The 17,433-nt window shown below is 44.0% G+C and overlaps 1 protein-coding gene across 1 annotated transcript in view; it reads right to left on the bottom strand.

Moving 5' to 3' along the window:
- Window positions 1–2,008: 2,008 nt before the first annotated feature.
- Window positions 2,009–17,433, bottom strand: part of LOC120054260 (spermatogenesis-associated protein 16-like) — a 48,583-nt gene continuing 33,158 nt past the window's right edge. The window contains exons 6-10 of the mRNA XM_039001684.1: window positions 16,161–16,313; window positions 14,495–14,607; window positions 9,427–9,591; window positions 5,439–5,522; window positions 2,009–2,257 (exon numbers count right to left, since the gene is read on the bottom strand). Of these exons, the coding sequence (XP_038857612.1) occupies window positions 2,009–2,257; window positions 5,439–5,522; window positions 9,427–9,591; window positions 14,495–14,607; window positions 16,161–16,313 (764 nt within the window). The remainder of the gene's footprint in view (window positions 2,258–5,438; window positions 5,523–9,426; window positions 9,592–14,494; window positions 14,608–16,160; window positions 16,314–17,433) is intronic.

The raw sequence follows: 17,433 nt of genomic DNA on the forward strand, positions 1-17,433 counted from the left end.
ATGGACAATTTATTTTTGCTTTTCTTTCAAAAACAAGGACATTTCTAACTGACCCCAAACTTTTGAATGGTAGTGTGTGTGTGTATGTATACACACACACAAGTACGTAACAAAAAAGCTGTAAAAACTGAAGAGGGGGTGTGCTGGATGGGCTAATAATATATATATTTTAAATATATAAAAGATGCATCGTAAAACACTTCGGGAAACCGGGCCCTGGTCTGTCAAGACGCGGTTCTTCATTCAACAATAAATAATTACATTTGGTACTTGATGCTCGCACACCAATTAGTAAAAACTGTAAAAAACATGATCACACCATCGCCATGACAGTTCCATTCTACTCAAGGACTCTATGACCTCTTCCACTTTACATCAACTCCAGCAGCTAATAGACATCAACTGACCAATTCTGAACCAGGCATCAGTGTGAACCCATGTCAACAGTGTGCCACAAAACTGTGTTAGCCCACTGAGCTACAGCCTAGACATGTGGCAGTGAGGCAACAACAGGCAGTGGGGCAACAACAGGCAGTGAGGCAACACTGCAAAACAGTACACTAATTAAAACACAAAAAATAACTAACCACATTAGTATTCATATATCGCCATTCTAACCATTTTCATATAAACAGCTTTACACAAAAGTGAAAATCAAGGCTATGGCCTTCAATGTGTTCATTAAATATGCATGTAGGCTTGGATTATAATAATTGTTTACCAAATGGAAACTACACCGGGCATAATTAATCTTTTAAAGATGCCAATACAGTACCTATGCCAACGTTTTCTATCCCCGACCATTCAATAAATGCCATTAATTTATTCAGCGAATAAAATAATGCATGCCCATATTGCTGATCACAACATTGCTTATGCCGACTCGGGTGTCAACAGAATCCCCAAGGTATTAAGCACCCATCTGAACGGAAACGGAGGAAGTAAGAGACAGATGGAGGGTGGGATGAGAAAGAGAGAGATAGAGAGAAACACTGTACTGTAGAGTAGGAACCCTGAATGAATCCTCAAATAGGGAAATGTGGAAAAGAGAGAAAGAGACAAGCCTTTGTTTTCCCAGAGAGAGTAGATAACAGGAGAGAGAAAGAGAGAAAGCAGCTGTCGATAGCACAGAGCGCCTCTGATTGGCTGTCCCAGAGGAACTACTTTGGGAAGCCGGTGCTGACCGGCCAGTTGATGGATCAGAAGTGGCCACGTGAGTGACGAGGGCCCCACTGATTGTGTTTACTCACAAGGTTTTGCCCTGCCCGATCAATCCCCAAACTGCACATTTGGCATTGAAATGACTGTGATACTCCAGACTGTAGTAACATGGTCATCATACTGTACACAAAGTGTTTATGCTGCTGTTTCCAGCTAGCTACTTCAGGAGGAAGCATGTTTGTTTTATTTGAATCCCTTTTCTTTTCCTCCTAAGGATTGAGTGTAAAAAGGTTTTGTGGAAAAAGGTTTTGTATTTCTTGTTAGTTAACCAAACATAATGATAAAGATAATGTGATTTAATGAAGGTTGTTTCATGTTAGACAGTTTCCAAAACATCAGAATCTGGAGCCGGATTTGCTGTGAATCCCATAATGGGAATGCATACATCATTATGATCATGCTACTGCACCATATGGATTTGTTTGTGTTTACAAACCATCTGTCATATTACAACTTGCATGAACAATCATAAATTAGCGAGTTTAAACATGAAAACATCTCCTTGTGTATACATTGAACAGTCCCACACGTTTGAATCAGCGAGGTCTTTCATCTAGAGGTGGGGCTAGAGACGCTATCTTAACGAGTCAACAAGGAGGAGTGTTAAAAACAGACCCTGAATCAGAGTGAAAGCAAGGCTGCAGAGTCCATTTATTTCTGCCAGCCTAGAGTAATGATGTGAAAGATGCTGGGACTGAAGATGAGGCTTTTTGAGAGGGAAGAGGAGGGTGTCCATTCATTTTGAGGATGAGGACGACTTCGGGCCTCCACTGTCCTGGCCTGCAGATCATGGATCTGGTAAGGTCATTGGTGCTACTGCTGTCTCCTGCTGGGTTTCAGTGGGACGGACTTTGGCCTTGTCCGTCACCACTGTACCCCCTCCTTTGGCCCCTATTTTGACCCCTGCTTTGGGTCTTCCTCTGGCTTTCCCCTCCGCCCCCTGGACCCCGACCCTCTGCTTCCTACTGGCCCTTTGAGCCTTGTTCTTCAGATAGGTCTCCTCCAGTTGGAACAACAGATCCTCCAACATCCCCACCTGAGCAGGAAACAATTCAAAACACAAGAGAACAGAACAAGTTACAATGTGCTATAAGCAATAACTAACACTTTTCACGTGAAGACCGATTTTCCAGAGGAGCGTGAGGTTATATAGATTGTGTGTTGCGAGCCAAGCCCAGCAGCTCAACCCCTCCTCTCCTCTCTGCCCCACCAGGGAAGTAATTACCTGGTAGAGATGTAGGGTTTGGCCTGTACCTCCCTCATTCATTTGTGAGGTGAAGGCTTGGCGTGGGAATTTACTGTGCCCAGCCCGCGCTCATACCGGAGAAAGGGAGGAGGAGAAAGGGAGTGAAATATGAAAGTGAATGTATGATGAAGAGATGAATTTACAAAAGCCTATTTGGAGTACCGGGGAGAGATGGAGAGGGAGCACTCAAAGTGAGGCTGAGGTGAGAGCGAAGGAGAGAGAGTGGGGGAAATAAAAGAATGAAAGAAACTGAAAGAGAAACAGTGAGATAGAGGGGAGATACAATATAGAGAGACGGAAAGAGACAGGGTGAGAGAGGGATGTGTGTGTTGTGACTGACAGAGGAGCCAGTCTGATGGTGGAGGTGGTGGTGCTGGGGTGTCTGTTTCTATTAGTGGGATCTGAGACACAACTCCACAGCCATACCCTGGGGATTCACCTAAACTCAGAGCAGGAGAAATGGGGCTGAGACATTGACTGGTTCAACCCCATCCTGCACTTTCTCACCCTACATACACTCTCCACACTTCCCTACCATGCATCTTAGAACCTGGGACTCCATTTGAACAACAATTAGCCTCTCCATTGGTGTGTAGGCCGCATCTGCACCCCTTTCTATATGAAAACAGCAGCAACTTCAGAGGGCCCAGGGCTGACTGAGGTGGCTGTGCTATCTATCTATTTGTTTATTTGGATCCCAATTATCTTTTGCAGAAGCAGCAGCTACTCTTCCTGGGGTCCAGGAAGTAACAAAACACTGATACACAAGAACAGTCACACAAATGTACGATATACAAACACAATACAACAACAAAAATGATGTGTGTGTTAGAGTATCTTTGTGTGTGTCTATGGAGGCTGCCATGCCATGCCCAAGGAGCTGAGCTGTGATATGACACCTGTCAAAGTGTCTATCAAACCTGTCAGCCCTCATCACCACGGTGACGGAGTGTTACCCTATCGACTGACAGTCAATGTATTCAAACTAGCCCAGTCAATACAGCCCTTAAAATATTTAGTGACCTTTTCACTGTTCCTAAGTCAAATGAGTTTCTAAATCAATAAAAATGAAACTTTGTGGTGAGTCACAGTTTAGGACTACTTTGTAGTTTTGCTTTGTGTTGTTTGAGCACAGACTCCTGTACAAGCACTCACAGATGCACTGCTCTTAAGCTTTTCCATCTTTCCAGGGAGGGGTTGGAAATATTCTGAAATTTGAGTAAAACACTACAGCGCTGCGGTGCATTCCACATTCCTTATAGATATTTTATGGAGCGGAAAACATAGATGCCGTCCGTCTGCCGGAGCTGGGGAAAGTGCAGTTATTTTTATGTAATTTATTTACAGCAAGGGCCAATGTCCTTATAATGACTGGCCAAAAACAAACAGGAAAACAATGTGTATGCAGACCTGTGTCAGAATCAAGTCGTCATTTCTATTTGTTAGTTAATGCCCTGCTGATTTATGCCAGTTGAAGAGAGCCGAAGGGAAAATTAACTTGCCACCTCTAATATTTCTCTAGGCGTCGAGTAGCCGCACTCAATAAATTATTGTGTTGAGAAAAGGTTGGTTGTCACTCTCAGGATATATGAAGCAAATACTGGCGTGCATTGATTATAGATTTTACAGGTCTGAGGATGGGAGATTTTATGACCTTATGCACTTTATAGAGTGGATGGGTGCATGTATGCTAGCACTGGCTAATTTGCGCATACAGTAACAGTAGAAATGGCCCTTACATAAAATACTTGAGAGATGGCATGGCTGAATGGAGGATAAGGTAGCCTACATTGCTTGCAGTGCTTCCATTTTCTTCCACAGCCTTAAGGCCTTACATATCTTAGTTTAACAACTGATTTTAGACACAGTGCAGATAACTCAGCGAAAATTACACCCGCTACAATGACGGTAAATTACAATGTGAATTCAACATGCACAATAAATTCAGGGTGACTAACCAATAATATAGTCTTGAGTAAGAAAATGTGATGTTAGTTATCGTAAGTAAAGCTTGACCTTTCAGTGAAAATCAGTTAAATATCAAAATAGGGAAGTACTATAATGTCCCATTGAATAATTCAAGTAAATTACAACTATTACTCCATCCATTACATGTTTAAACATTGAAACAGAAACAGCTTGCCAGCCCAGCCCCTTCCTGCTCAGTTTGACAGACTCTGCATAGGAATGATGTATGGGTCAGATAGGGAGTGAAAAGACCCATCCACCAGCGCTGGGCTCAGCCTGTGGCAGTGGAATTTAAGGTGTGAGTATGTGTGTGTGTGTGTGTGTGTGTGAGATAAAGTATGTGTGTATGTCAATGTGTGTGCATGATTAATACAGCCCATCACTAACGGCTGTGGTCATGCTCCACTGGGTGTGAGAGAGACTGACCCAGTGATGCACTGCACTGCCCTGCGTCAACCCCCCTCCCATACCCACCAGGCACCAGGAAACAACTCCACACATGACAGAGAGCATGGAAATGCAATCAGGGATATTGTAATGTGATTTATCTTTGATTTCCAGCTGTCCAACGAGGCTCCAGCCCTACAGGACTTGATGTTTATACGCTGATCTGCATTACAGTATCTCAGTAGCTTTACACTGGGTTTTGTTCTCAAGCCAAGTCTGTTTGCAGTACTACGTACCGTAGTGAGATGAAATGCCAAAGCCTCACTAATTAACAAAGAAAATAATTTGGTCTGAAAATGAAATGGGCCTCTCCCTCCTGGGAGCCATGCCATTTGAAAGTTCAGCAGGCATTGTTCATCTTAATAGAGGTGACAGGCGTGCCACAAGGATATCCCAAAGCAAAATATATATATATTTTTTCCTGATTTGATATGTCAAATCATCATTTAGATTTTGTTGGAAGAATGCTAAGCGTGTGTTTGGAGGGTACAGTGTAGACGTTGGTATTTCCATCCCCTCGTCGCTCTCATTGTCATTTTCCTTTCTCTCTATTTACCTTTTGCATTTCATTCCACACACGTTCTCTATCAGTCCGCCTTCCTTCAAGGGTGTCCATGGTGTCTGCCATTAGAGCCTGCAGCTGTGGGCCCGAGATAAAGATTATCAGAGCGCAATTCACACACCAGCAATAACTTCTCTAAACACAGACTTAAAAGCTAATTAAAAAATCATTTGTCGGATGATTATTTTTACAACTCATTCCTCATACAATGAGGGCTGCCATCTTGTCTTTTTTCTACATGGAGAGAAGCCTGGATGCTGTGGCCTTTCACAGCAGCGGTGGGCTAGGGGAGACAATGTGGACAAATTGACAAACAGCACTCGTCCATCCAACAACCTCTCAGTCTCACATCAGAATTGAACATTCATCCATGTTTCTCAAATGTTACATTTCTAAGTGTTTAGGTAAAGTTTAGCCATTAACGCCAAATTCTTAATGTTAGGCATTAACTCCGAATGGGTTAAGGTTTGGGACAGGCTTAAAACCCCAAAAAAACGTTGTATTACTGAATTCAAATATGCAACCTTTGGAACCAGAGGCAGATGCTAATGCCCATCCACCATACCCGCGCACAATGCCATAGCAAAACCAAAACCTACTTGAAGGTAACAGCGCTCACTGTTGCCCCTAGTGGCCGTTTTCCATGTCATCTCCCGACGACCTTAGACATGGATGGATGTCGAATACCGACCTGTATCACGGGTGACCTGCTTGCATCCATCAAGGTGCGTGGGAGGAGGTAATATACATGGGGCTGCACTTTGGAGCCCATTTATTTGCAGCACTAACCCTTAACCTATTTTATTTATTTCACCTTTATTTAACCAGGTAGGCTAGTTGAGAACAAGTTCTCATTTGCAACTGCGACCTGGCCAAGATAAAGCATAGCAATTCGACACATACAACAACACAGAGTTACACATGGAATAAACAAAACATACAATCAATAATACAGTAGAAAAATAAGTCTATATACAATGTGAGCAAATGAGGTGAGATAAGGGAGGTAAAGGCAAAAAAAGGCCATGGTGGCGAGGTAAATACAATATAGCAAGTAAAATACTGGAATGGTAGATTTGCAGTGGAAGAATGTGCAAAGTACAAATAGAAATAATGGGGTGCAAAGGAGCAAAATACATAAATAAATACAGTAGGGGAAGAGGTAGTTGTTTGTGCTAAATTATAGATGGCTATGTACAGGTGCAGTAATCTGTGAGCTGCTCTGACAGCTGGTGCTTTAAGCTAGTGAGGGAGATAAGTGTTTCCAGCTTCAGAGATTTTTGCAGTTCGTTCCAGTCATTGGCAGCAGAGAACTGGAAGGAAAAATTACCAAAGGAGGAATTGGCTTTGGGGGTGACCAGTGAGATATACCTGCTGGAGCGCGTGCTACGAGTGGGTGCTGCTATGGTGACCAGTGAGCTGAGATAAGGCGGGGCTTTACCTAGCAGAGACTTGTAGATAACCTGTAAGCCAGTGGGTTTGGCGACGAGTATGAAGCGAGGGCCAACCAACGAGAGCGTACAGGTCGCAATGGTGGGTAGTGTATGGGGCTTTGGTGACAAAACAGATGGCACTGTGATAGACTGCATCCAGTTTGTTGAGTAGAGTGTTGGAGGCTATTTTATAGATGACATCACCGAAGTCGAGGATCGGTAGTATGGTCAGTTTTACGAGGGTATGTTTGGCAGCATGAGTGAAGGATGCTTTTTTTGCGATATAGGAAGCCGATTCTAGATTTAATTTTGGAGATGCTTAATTTTGGAGATGCTTAATGTGAGTCTGAAAGGAGCGTTTACAGTCTAACCAGACACCTAGGTATTTGTAGTTGTCCACGTATTCTAAGTCAGAGCCGTCCAGCATCACTACTAGTGATGCTGGACGGGCGAGCAGGTGCGGGCAGTGATCGGTTGAATAGCATGCATTTAAGAGCAATTGGAGGCCACGGAAGGAGTGTTATATGGCATTGAAGCTCGTTTGGAGGTTTGTTAACACAGTGTCCAAAGAAGGGCCAGATGTATACAGAATGGTGTCGTCTGCGTAGAGGTGTATCAGAGAATCACCAGCAGCAAGAGCAACATCATTGATGTATACAGAGAAGAGAGTCGGCCCGAGGATTGAACCCTGTGGCACCCCCATAGAGACTGCCAGAGGTCCGGACAACAGGCCCTCCGATTTGACACACTGAACTCTATCTGAGAAGTAGTTGGTAAACCAGGCGAGGCAATCATTTGAGAAACCAAGGCTGTCGAGTCTGCCAATAAGAATGTGGTGATTGACAGAGTCGAAACCTTGGCCAGGTCGATGAATACGGCTGTGCAGTAATGTCTCTTATTGATGGCGGTTATGATGTCGTTTAGGACCTTGAGCGTGGCTGAGGTGCACCCATGACCTGCTCTGAAACCAGATTGCATAGCGGAGAAGGTTCGGTGGGATTCGAAATGGTCGGTAATCTGTTTGTTAACTTGGCTTTCGAAGACCTTAGAAAGACAGGGTAGGATAGATATAGGTCTGTAGCAGTTTGGGTCTAAATAAAGGTGAAATATATATATTTTTTTAAACTAACCCTTAACCTAACCCATACCCTTACCCCTTATTGTAAGCATAAGCATAACCCTTACTGTGAGCAAAAGCCTTTTCCCTTGTGGGGACCGGTGAAGTGCTGAAATTTCCCCATTAAGATAGTAAAACCAAAAACGCATGCACGCACGCACGCACGCACGCACGCACGCACGCACGCACGCACGCACGCACGCACGCACGCACGCACGCACGCACGCACGCACGCACGCACGCACGCACGCACGCACGCACGCACGCACGCACGCACGCACGCACGCACGCACACACACACACACACACACACACACACACACACACACACACACACACACACACACACACACACACACACACACACACACACACACACACACACACACACACACACACACAGGTGTGGCTGGCTGGTACACCTGCTTTCACAACACAAATACCTTTCCCCCTTCTATTTCTCCAGACACAGGACACTTTTCTGAGGGGCAATTCACCAACATGCAGCGTGTGTTCTGAATTATTACATTTCCTGAGAGAGAGCGCTTGCCGGAAAAACTGTGTTTTTTTTGGTCTCCGGCCGGACATCCACTGAAGACACAGAGAACTCTATAGTTCAGTTGGTAGAGCATGGCGCTTCCAACGCCAGAATAGTGGGTTCGATTCCCAGGATCACCCGCATGTAAAATGTATCCACGCATGACTGTAAGTCACTTTGGATAAAAGAGTCTGCTTAACAGCATATATTTGAACTAAAGGCAGAGCAGCTCCCAGTACTGAGTGACTGTGCCAAAATATCCACTAAAAGAGCTGGGTATTTAAACTGATTCACTGACAGAAATATAATTATTTTGGACATGTGTTTTTCTCCTTGCCTGTTGAAAGGAGGCACACCGTCATATCGTCATGACTCCAGTGTATGCGACAGCCGACCCCTTTACTGTACTGTAATATCTGTGGTAGTAGAAGCTGTCATGGCTGTTGTTGTCTAAACAAACATGGCCCCTCTCTCCTGGTCTCTATTCATGGTAGATTTGGTTGCAATATCACAGCCACTGTGCGGCTCTATTCTAGTAAAGAGGCAATTATAGAGCTTCAGCAGCACAGCACACGGTATACCTGAATGAGACTTGCATACACCACCTCTTCCATTTCTGTTTCCCTATTCCCTCCTGTTATCTACTCTCTCTGGGAAAGCAAAGGTCTCTCTCTCTATCCTATCCTATACTTTTTTTTGCCCGTATGCTGTTAAAGTGCTCCTAGATAACACCACCTCAGGCCTAGGAGAGACCTCTTATCCACCCCTGTACCGCCTCTGATATTACCAGAGTGATGTTGAGGTCGCTGCGTCCTGTTGTGTGTCAGTGCACAGAGAATGAGTCAGTACTAGGTAGGCATTTCAAAGTTTGGCCAGAGACTGTTGGTTGCTTACCAGTGAGGTATCTGCGTGGCTGAGGTCTTGCAGGTAGGGGGCGACAGCGAGCTCAGCCAGCGCCTGGTGGAGGATGACGGTCTGCTCCCTGCTCCGTTGGATCTGTCCCAGGTAGCCAGCATACTGCAGCCTCTCCACAAGCCCAGAACCTGGGGAAAAACCTGCCTGTTGTCTTGGAACGAACACAGCATGTGAGAAACAAGGAAACATGTGAAGAATAAAACTTGTAAACCACCCCCCCTTCTCTCTCTTTTCACTCGGCCCTGTTGATCACTAATCACACATTTTTCAAACAGCTGAAGTTGGAAGATTACATACACCTTAGCCAAATACATTTAAACTCAGTTTTTCACAATTCCTGACATTTATTCCTAGTAAAATGCCATATATTAGGTCAGTTAGGATCACCACCTTATTTTAAGAATGTGAAATGTCTGAATAATAGTAGAATTATAGAATTATATAGAAATAATATAATTATTTATTTCAGCTTTTATTTCTTTCATCACATTCCCAGTGGGTCAGAAGTTTACATACACTCAATTAGTATTTGGTAGAATTGCCTTTAAATTGTTTAACTTGGGTCAAACTTGTCAGGTGGTCTTCCACAAGCTTCCCACAACAAGTTGGCTGAATTTTGGCCCATTCCTCCTGAGAGAGCTGGTGTAACTGAGTCAGGTTTGTAGGCATCCTTGCTCACACACGCTTTTTCAGTTCTGCCCACAAAATTTCTATGGGATTGAGGTCAGGGCTCTGTGATGGCAACTCCAATATCTTGACTTTGTTGTCCTTAAGCCATTTTGCCACAACTTTGGAAGTATGCTTGGGGTCATTGTCCATTTGGAAGACCCATTGCAACCAAGCTTTAACTTCCTGACTGATTCTTGAGATGTTGCTTCAATATAGCCACATAATTTTCTCATGATACCATCTATTTTGTGAAGTACACCAGTCCCCCCTGCAGCAAAGCACCCCCACAACATGATGCTGCCACCCCCGTGCTTCACGGTTGGGATGGTGTTCTTCGGCTTGCAAGCATCCCCCTTTTTCCTCCAAACATAACGATGGTCATTATGGCCAAACAGTTCCATTTTCTTTCATCAGACCAGAGGACATTTCTCCAAAAAGTACGATCTTTGTCCCCATGTGCAGTTGCAAACCGTAGTCTGGCTTTATGGCGGTTTGGAGCAGTGGCTTCTTCCTTGCTGAGCGGCCTTTCAAGTTAGGTAGACACAGGACTCGTTTTACTGTGCATATAGATACTTTTGTACCTGTTTCCTCCAGCAACTTCACAAGGTATTTTGCTGTTGTTCTGGGATTGCGTACTATTGTTTGTACAGATGAACGTGGTACCTTCAGGCATTTGGAAATTCCTCCCAAGGATGAATCAGACTTGTGGAGGTCTACAATTTTTTTTCTGAGGTCTTGGCTGATTTCTTTTGATTTTCCCATGATGTCAAGCAAAGAGGCACTGAGTTTGAAGGTAGGCCTTGAAATGCATCCACAGGTACACCTCCAATTGACTCGAATGATGTCAATTAGCCTATCAGAAGCCTCTAAAGCCATGACATAATTTTCTGGAATTTTCCAAGCTGTTTAAAGGCACAGTCAACCCACTGGAATTGTGATACAGTGAACTATAAGTGAAATAATCTGTCTGTAAACAATTGTTGGAAAAATTACTTGTGTCATGCACAAAGTAGATGTCCTAACCGACTTGCCAAAACTATAGTTTGTTAACAACAAATTTGTGGAGTGGTTGAAAAACGAGTTTTAATGACTCCAACCTAAGTCTATGTAAACTTCCGACTTCAATATGTCACTGTCACTGTGCAGTTGTCTGTACCGGTTCATTATACCTTTGAATTTTCAAGCGACAACAGTGGGGTGGTGAAACGGGGATTGCTGGCCACTACACGGTATACTACAAAACATTGAACAACAAATGAGCATAGATCATCAGCAGGATTAGCATTTTGCTGAGTTTTGGAGTATTGACAGCTGTTAACACAGTTCCATAAGGACTAGTGTCAAAGGTCCTTCCTCCAGTGGTATCTAATCTAAGTAGCTGGCGCTTCCTGAAGCTATCCATCACTGAAGATATCTTTTGGCATATCTCCCGTTGTGTTCTTTCTCCACCCGCTGGAACCTGACAAAGTGCCCAAGCCCTTTTATTCCAAGGCAACAAAAGGCTGAAAATCATGTTGAAAAATTGTGATTTTCTTTTTGTGGGACAACGCCCCACCTCTCCCTCTCCTCTCGATGACCTCAAGGTTTTGTTTGTCCTGGCCTGCCTCCCTTCTTGGTTTACTTTCAACATCCCAACGAGGGAAAAAACAACACATTCCTTTTCAAGCTATGCTGTTTTGTTTTGCTCCCCCTGAATATTTCATATAATACGTTTTTTGTACTACTTCCTCCTACCCTTCGCATGCAATGTTTGGGATGCTACAGAGCAGAGCAGTACAAGGCAAACAGTGCAGCAATAGAGTTTGATTTTTATTGTAATTATGTACAGTATTGAAATTAGTTAAGTGTTGCTGGTTAAACTATGCAAATTATCAAATTGTTGGTGCCTACTGTAAAGTATTTTAATCTACATCTCTATATGTTAGCATACTGTTCCTATATGAGGAGTTTAACCCAGACCCAGAACATATGCAGATGTATTTCATGAACAAATATTTTAAAATACTACATCTAAAGTAGCAGACGTGAAAAACCCATCCCGATTTTAAAATGAAACAATTTAGCATTGCGCGCTTCACAGCTCTACCAAATACATGCAGCACACATCAAATAATTGTACACTAATTGTTGGAGGGTGTTCAAGCTGCATTTGTCTAGATGCATCGCAACATAATAGGATTTCCTTGAGCCTTCTCAGCTGCAGAGTGACTAATTTAATAACCATTGTGTCTCTGCATCTCATAGAGCCGGTGTTACAGATGTAATTACAATTATGATGCTTCTGAAATCGACAGCCAGAGCTGTGCTGTGCGGCTCCAAATGAAATCTCCTCTTTAGTTTGCATTGTCCATCTTAAGAGAAAAAAGGGTCAGTGATCAACCAGTTGAATTATTGAGAGCAGCGGGAGGAGAGCAAGTTCGTCGGTGACAGGGCTGTCTATGTGGTGGCGAGGAGTCCGCTTGACCTGCAGCTATGCTGCCAGGGGCCACGGGGGAGAGCAGCATGTGTGTGTTTCTCTCGCTCTGTGCGTGTATCTCTCTCTCTCTGTGTGTGTCTCCATGTCTGTGTGTGTGTGTGAAAGTGTGTGCATGCGTGCGTGTGTGTGTAATTCGATTGTGTGACTCCCTCAGGCCACATGCTGCTTAGTAAACCCGAGACAGGATCGAGACACAGCACACCAATCAGGGAACTGGCCTGGCCTGCACTGCAAGAAACGAGCACTCCAATTACTAGGGACAAGCACATTTTAACAACAACAACAACGACAGTGCAAACAACTTCCCCACAAAGTCTTTGTTACAAGCCACTCTGAAGCTCATGCTACTTCATTCATTACTGCTCATTCCCTTTCAAAACACACACCTTAATTCATTACTGAATAGCCGTACAACTAATGGCTATAGTACACACGTGAGTAGAAAGGGGTGTGTATGGATGTGTGTGTGTGTGGTTCTCTTCAGGTAAGCAAGAGAGAGCTGCTATGAGTTAATACATTTCTTGCAGATAAGAGGACACCACATTATAATTTTGAAAAAACAATCAATAGTGCCTTTCATATCTCAAAGAGATGAGCCTTGTGTACATTTAGTTCTGCTCTCCACATAACCTGTACTTTCCTTTTACATGTTTCTATGGTCTTCCTCTTTATAAGGATTATTCAAATAACAACAAAAGACATCAAGGACACCACAGTCCTCCTAGAAATCATCTTCATTATGGAAATGTTGTCTTTGAAAATGTAGTAATTATGATCCAAAGTTATGTCCTGATAACGAGCTAAAATAAATGACCATTGTTGCTTGATTACAGAACATTTTCTTACTCCACCAATTCCAGGGATTTTAGGAAATATGTGGGTATACTACTGCCACATTAAATTACAAACTATGTGTGAACTGTTATCGTGGTACAAAATATGAGAGAAAGCGTTTGAAATTAAGATACTGTGATGCATCTGAACAAACGTTGCTTAAAGAATATGACAGACAGTTCTGACTTAATAGGCTCTTACTAGTGCTGCCTAGCCGTCTGGTAACGCTGCTGCCTAGCCGTCTGGTAGCGCTGCTGCCTAGCCGTCTGGTAGCGCTGCTGCCTAGCCGTCTGGTAACGCTGCTGCCTAGCCGTCTGTTAACGCTGCTGCCTAGCCGTCTGTTAACGCTGCTGCCTAGCCGTCTGGTAACGCTGCTGCCTAGCCGTCTGTTAACGCTGCTGCCTAGCCGTCTGTTAACGCTGCTGCCTAGCCGTCTGGTAACGCTGCTGCCTAGCCGTCTGGTAACGCTGCTGCCTAGCCGTCTGTTAACGCTGCTGCCTAGCCGTCTGGTAACGCTGCTGCCTAGCCGTCTGGTAACGCTGCGACCTAGCCGTCTGGTAACGCTGCTGCCTAGCCGTCTGGTAACGCTGCTGCCGTCTCTTACAAAGTCACAGGGAAATGAGTCCATATCAACCTACCCACGACCAAGGCGTGATGACCTTCACACCATCCTGCCTGTTCTTAACAAGAGGAGAGGGTAATTGACAGATAACACACGTGGTGCACAGTGGGGTGTCAGCTAGCCTAGTGGTTAGAGCGTTGGACTAGTAACCGATAGGTTGCAAGATCGAATCCCCGAGCTGACAAGGTAAAAGTCTGTTGTTCTACCACTGAACAAGGCAGTTAACCCACTGTTCTTCGGCTGTCATTGAAAATAAGAATTTGTTCTTAACTGACTTGCATAAATAAAGGTAAAATAAACAGTGACGCTCAGTCAGTCAGCACCTTTTGTTTACCAGTACAGCACCACTCTTTTTAGTAGAGCTTAAGGACCGAATATGACCTATCTTTCTGTCAATTATGGTTGCTTTGTTTTCCTCCACTCAAAGCATGTAAACGTATACCCACAGCTAGTTTGGTGCACTTAATAAAATCTAAGACTGGTAGGATCCTCCTGCTGAACGTGTCACACACCCGCTCCATGTCCTCTGGGCTACTGGAGCTGAATGAGGCTCTGGGTCCTGAACAAACAAAGAAATAAACATACAATCAACATCCACAGACTCAGCTTTAAACTCAAACTTACTTTAGCACAAATAAATTACAGCTAATCAACACTACGGTTTGCTAATCAATGCAGGATTGATGGTGTGTCTGGTTCTGTGTTTGTGACTCACACAGAGCAGCAGCAGCACACACGCACACTGCAGTGGTGACATCCCCTTATGGTGAGCTCAGCAGCCACCCCCCCTGCGCCAGCGGCAAATGACTGATGGCTTAACAGACCCATGCAGTGCCCATGTCTTTGATACATTACACAAAGGCATCGATTTCCCCCCTGCCTACCCCCAACCCTTTTAACAGAGCAGACGACTACAGCACAGCTGACCTCCTCAGCTCTGTCTGTGCGCTCCTCTACCGAGGAACTGAACAAGCAGACAAAGATAGATAGATAGATAGATAGATAGATAGACAGTCAGTCAGTCAGTCAGTCAGTCAGTCAGTCAGTCAGTCAGTCAGTCAGTCAGTCAGTCAGTCAGTCAGTCAGTCAGTCAGTCAATAAATAAATAAATATAATCTTTGTTAGTGCAGAGCAGTCAATTCTACAACATCTCTCCTGTATGCTCTTTCTAGACCAGTGGTTCCCAATCCACAAGGGGTACATAAGAAGACTCATGAGACCATAGGCCTACTGGTAAAATGTACATGAGGGGGTACTTCAGGGGCACTCCAGCAAGGGCAAAATTCTGTTGGTGGTACAGTAACCAAAACAAGTTGGGAACCACTGCTGTGGACCATATGAAGTGTCATGTAAATGCATAATACAGAAGCTAGATTACTGTTCCATTTCAACAGTGTCAATATTTCACCTCCCCTGCCCCCCTTGACGTAATGATTGCAAGATGACTGGGGTCAAATGACAAATCCACTAATTCCAAAATTGACTAGCTGACTAATGTAATGAACTGAAAGCCTGTGGTCCATTTTCATACCATCATCCAACCTAGTGTGCTAAGCCTGCAGTACTGTGGTATGCAACAACCCTGCCTGAATAGTCGCTAATAAATATTAAATGTCTTTCGGCAGCATTGCTGTTTGTTCATTCTGAGAAGTGTGTGTCTGTTTTAGAGAAAGTATGTGGGATCTCTTTGGTGTCGTGAGTATGAAGGTGCTGTGAGAACACAGAGCTGACAGTGTGACGTGATCACCAGGTCAAGGGTTAGGTGACAGTCATACCACTCTGTGTGATGTCAAGGGGGTTCAGTGACTTGGAACTGTCTGCATACTTCAATATTCTACATCATCTGCAACCACTTCAGAAAACAACTCTATCGACTCTCTCAGTTCTCAGAGTTACACGTCCATAATAAAACAAGCATGCTTCAACAGATGTACAAACGCCAACATTTTAAAACCGTTTTACAAACTGAAAAGGCATACATGAGTTAAGAGTTGGTAAGCATTGCAGTAGCCCGGGACAATAAAATCAGTGACTACAGCTGCTAGCAACAAACTTCTGTGTTGTGTGTGTGCCAGCAGTGTCACACGTCAGTGAGATGTACAGTATCTGTACCTGTAAAAGAGGGGCAGGTCCTGCTGGTGAGTTTGCTGAGGAAGCTGCCGTCCTGTCCCCTCCTGAAGCCCAGGGTGAGGACGTATTTCTGCTGGGTGGACGGGGGATTGCTCCAGTCTGTGGTCTGGGGCAGCAGGTGACCTCCACTAGGGTCTGGGGGACAGGCAGAGAGGAACAGGAGGGCTGGGTAATTAACATGAATACATTCAAGGTAAATCTTAATCTATTTATTTATTAGGTTAATTTCATCAATGACAGTGTACATCAAAGACATACAGTACATCTCAGAAGTGAGAAGTGATACGTTGCACCACATTTAGCTAACAGCTCATTCCTCTCAAATCAATAGAATCCAATCAGTCTTTTTAGTATATGACCAATATAATGCACAGTATGTGTGAGAGACAGACTTGGGTACGTTGATTCTTCTTGAGTCTGTTGATTGGTATTCTCACAATGCTCTGACATACAAGTAGTGTCTTTATGTCTTGTAATGTTCTACAGGCCAATTCACCCGTAAATATTACATTCAAAACCACACACAAATGTCAGCCCTTTCATATGTTACTGCCTGTATGCATAGTGTACCATAAATGCGTAAAAATTGGGAAATTGCCTTTTTCATCCCCCGAGGCAGTTGACAGAAGCCACAGCAGGGGATGATGTGTTCTCCATGGAATTCCAATGATTGGATTACAACTAGGCTGCATACCAAATGGCAATCTATTTCCTATTTAGTATAATACTTTTGATGACAGTTCATAGGGAATAGGGACCCTACATAGGGAGTTGGGTGCCATTGGAATTGGGTAGCCTACTGTATTACCAGTGTCCCCCACAATGGCTGCTTTGCTCCCAAACCAGGTCACTCATTTGGGTTGGTTTCATGGCATTGCTGACCCTTGGGTCAAAGTTACATTAATGCTATTAGCCTTAAAAGGATTCACCCCAGACAGACACTCACCCTCAGAGTGGTGATGGATGGATGATGGGTTCCCTGCTGTGTCTATGAATTCAGAGTTTCCATGGTGAATGTACAACACAAAAAAGCAATACCCTTCAGCAAGACTCACTGAGTCTTATAATAGTAATACTGTAGCCTAGACTTCTGGAGAAACTCAAGTGAATGTTCCTCTTTCCTCTCTCAGTGTGTGTGTGTGTGTGTGTGTGTGTGTGTGTGTGTCTCTCTCTCCCTCCCCTGTGTGGTGGTGTTATTGATGAGGCTGGTGCAGAGAGCACTCCCCTCTCCTCTCTGACCACTGACCTGTGTCAC

Source organism: Salvelinus namaycush, chromosome 10 (genome assembly GCF_016432855.1).
Source record: "Salvelinus namaycush isolate Seneca chromosome 10, SaNama_1.0, whole genome shotgun sequence".
In the NCBI taxonomy this organism is placed as follows: Eukaryota; Metazoa; Chordata; class Actinopteri; order Salmoniformes; family Salmonidae; genus Salvelinus; species Salvelinus namaycush.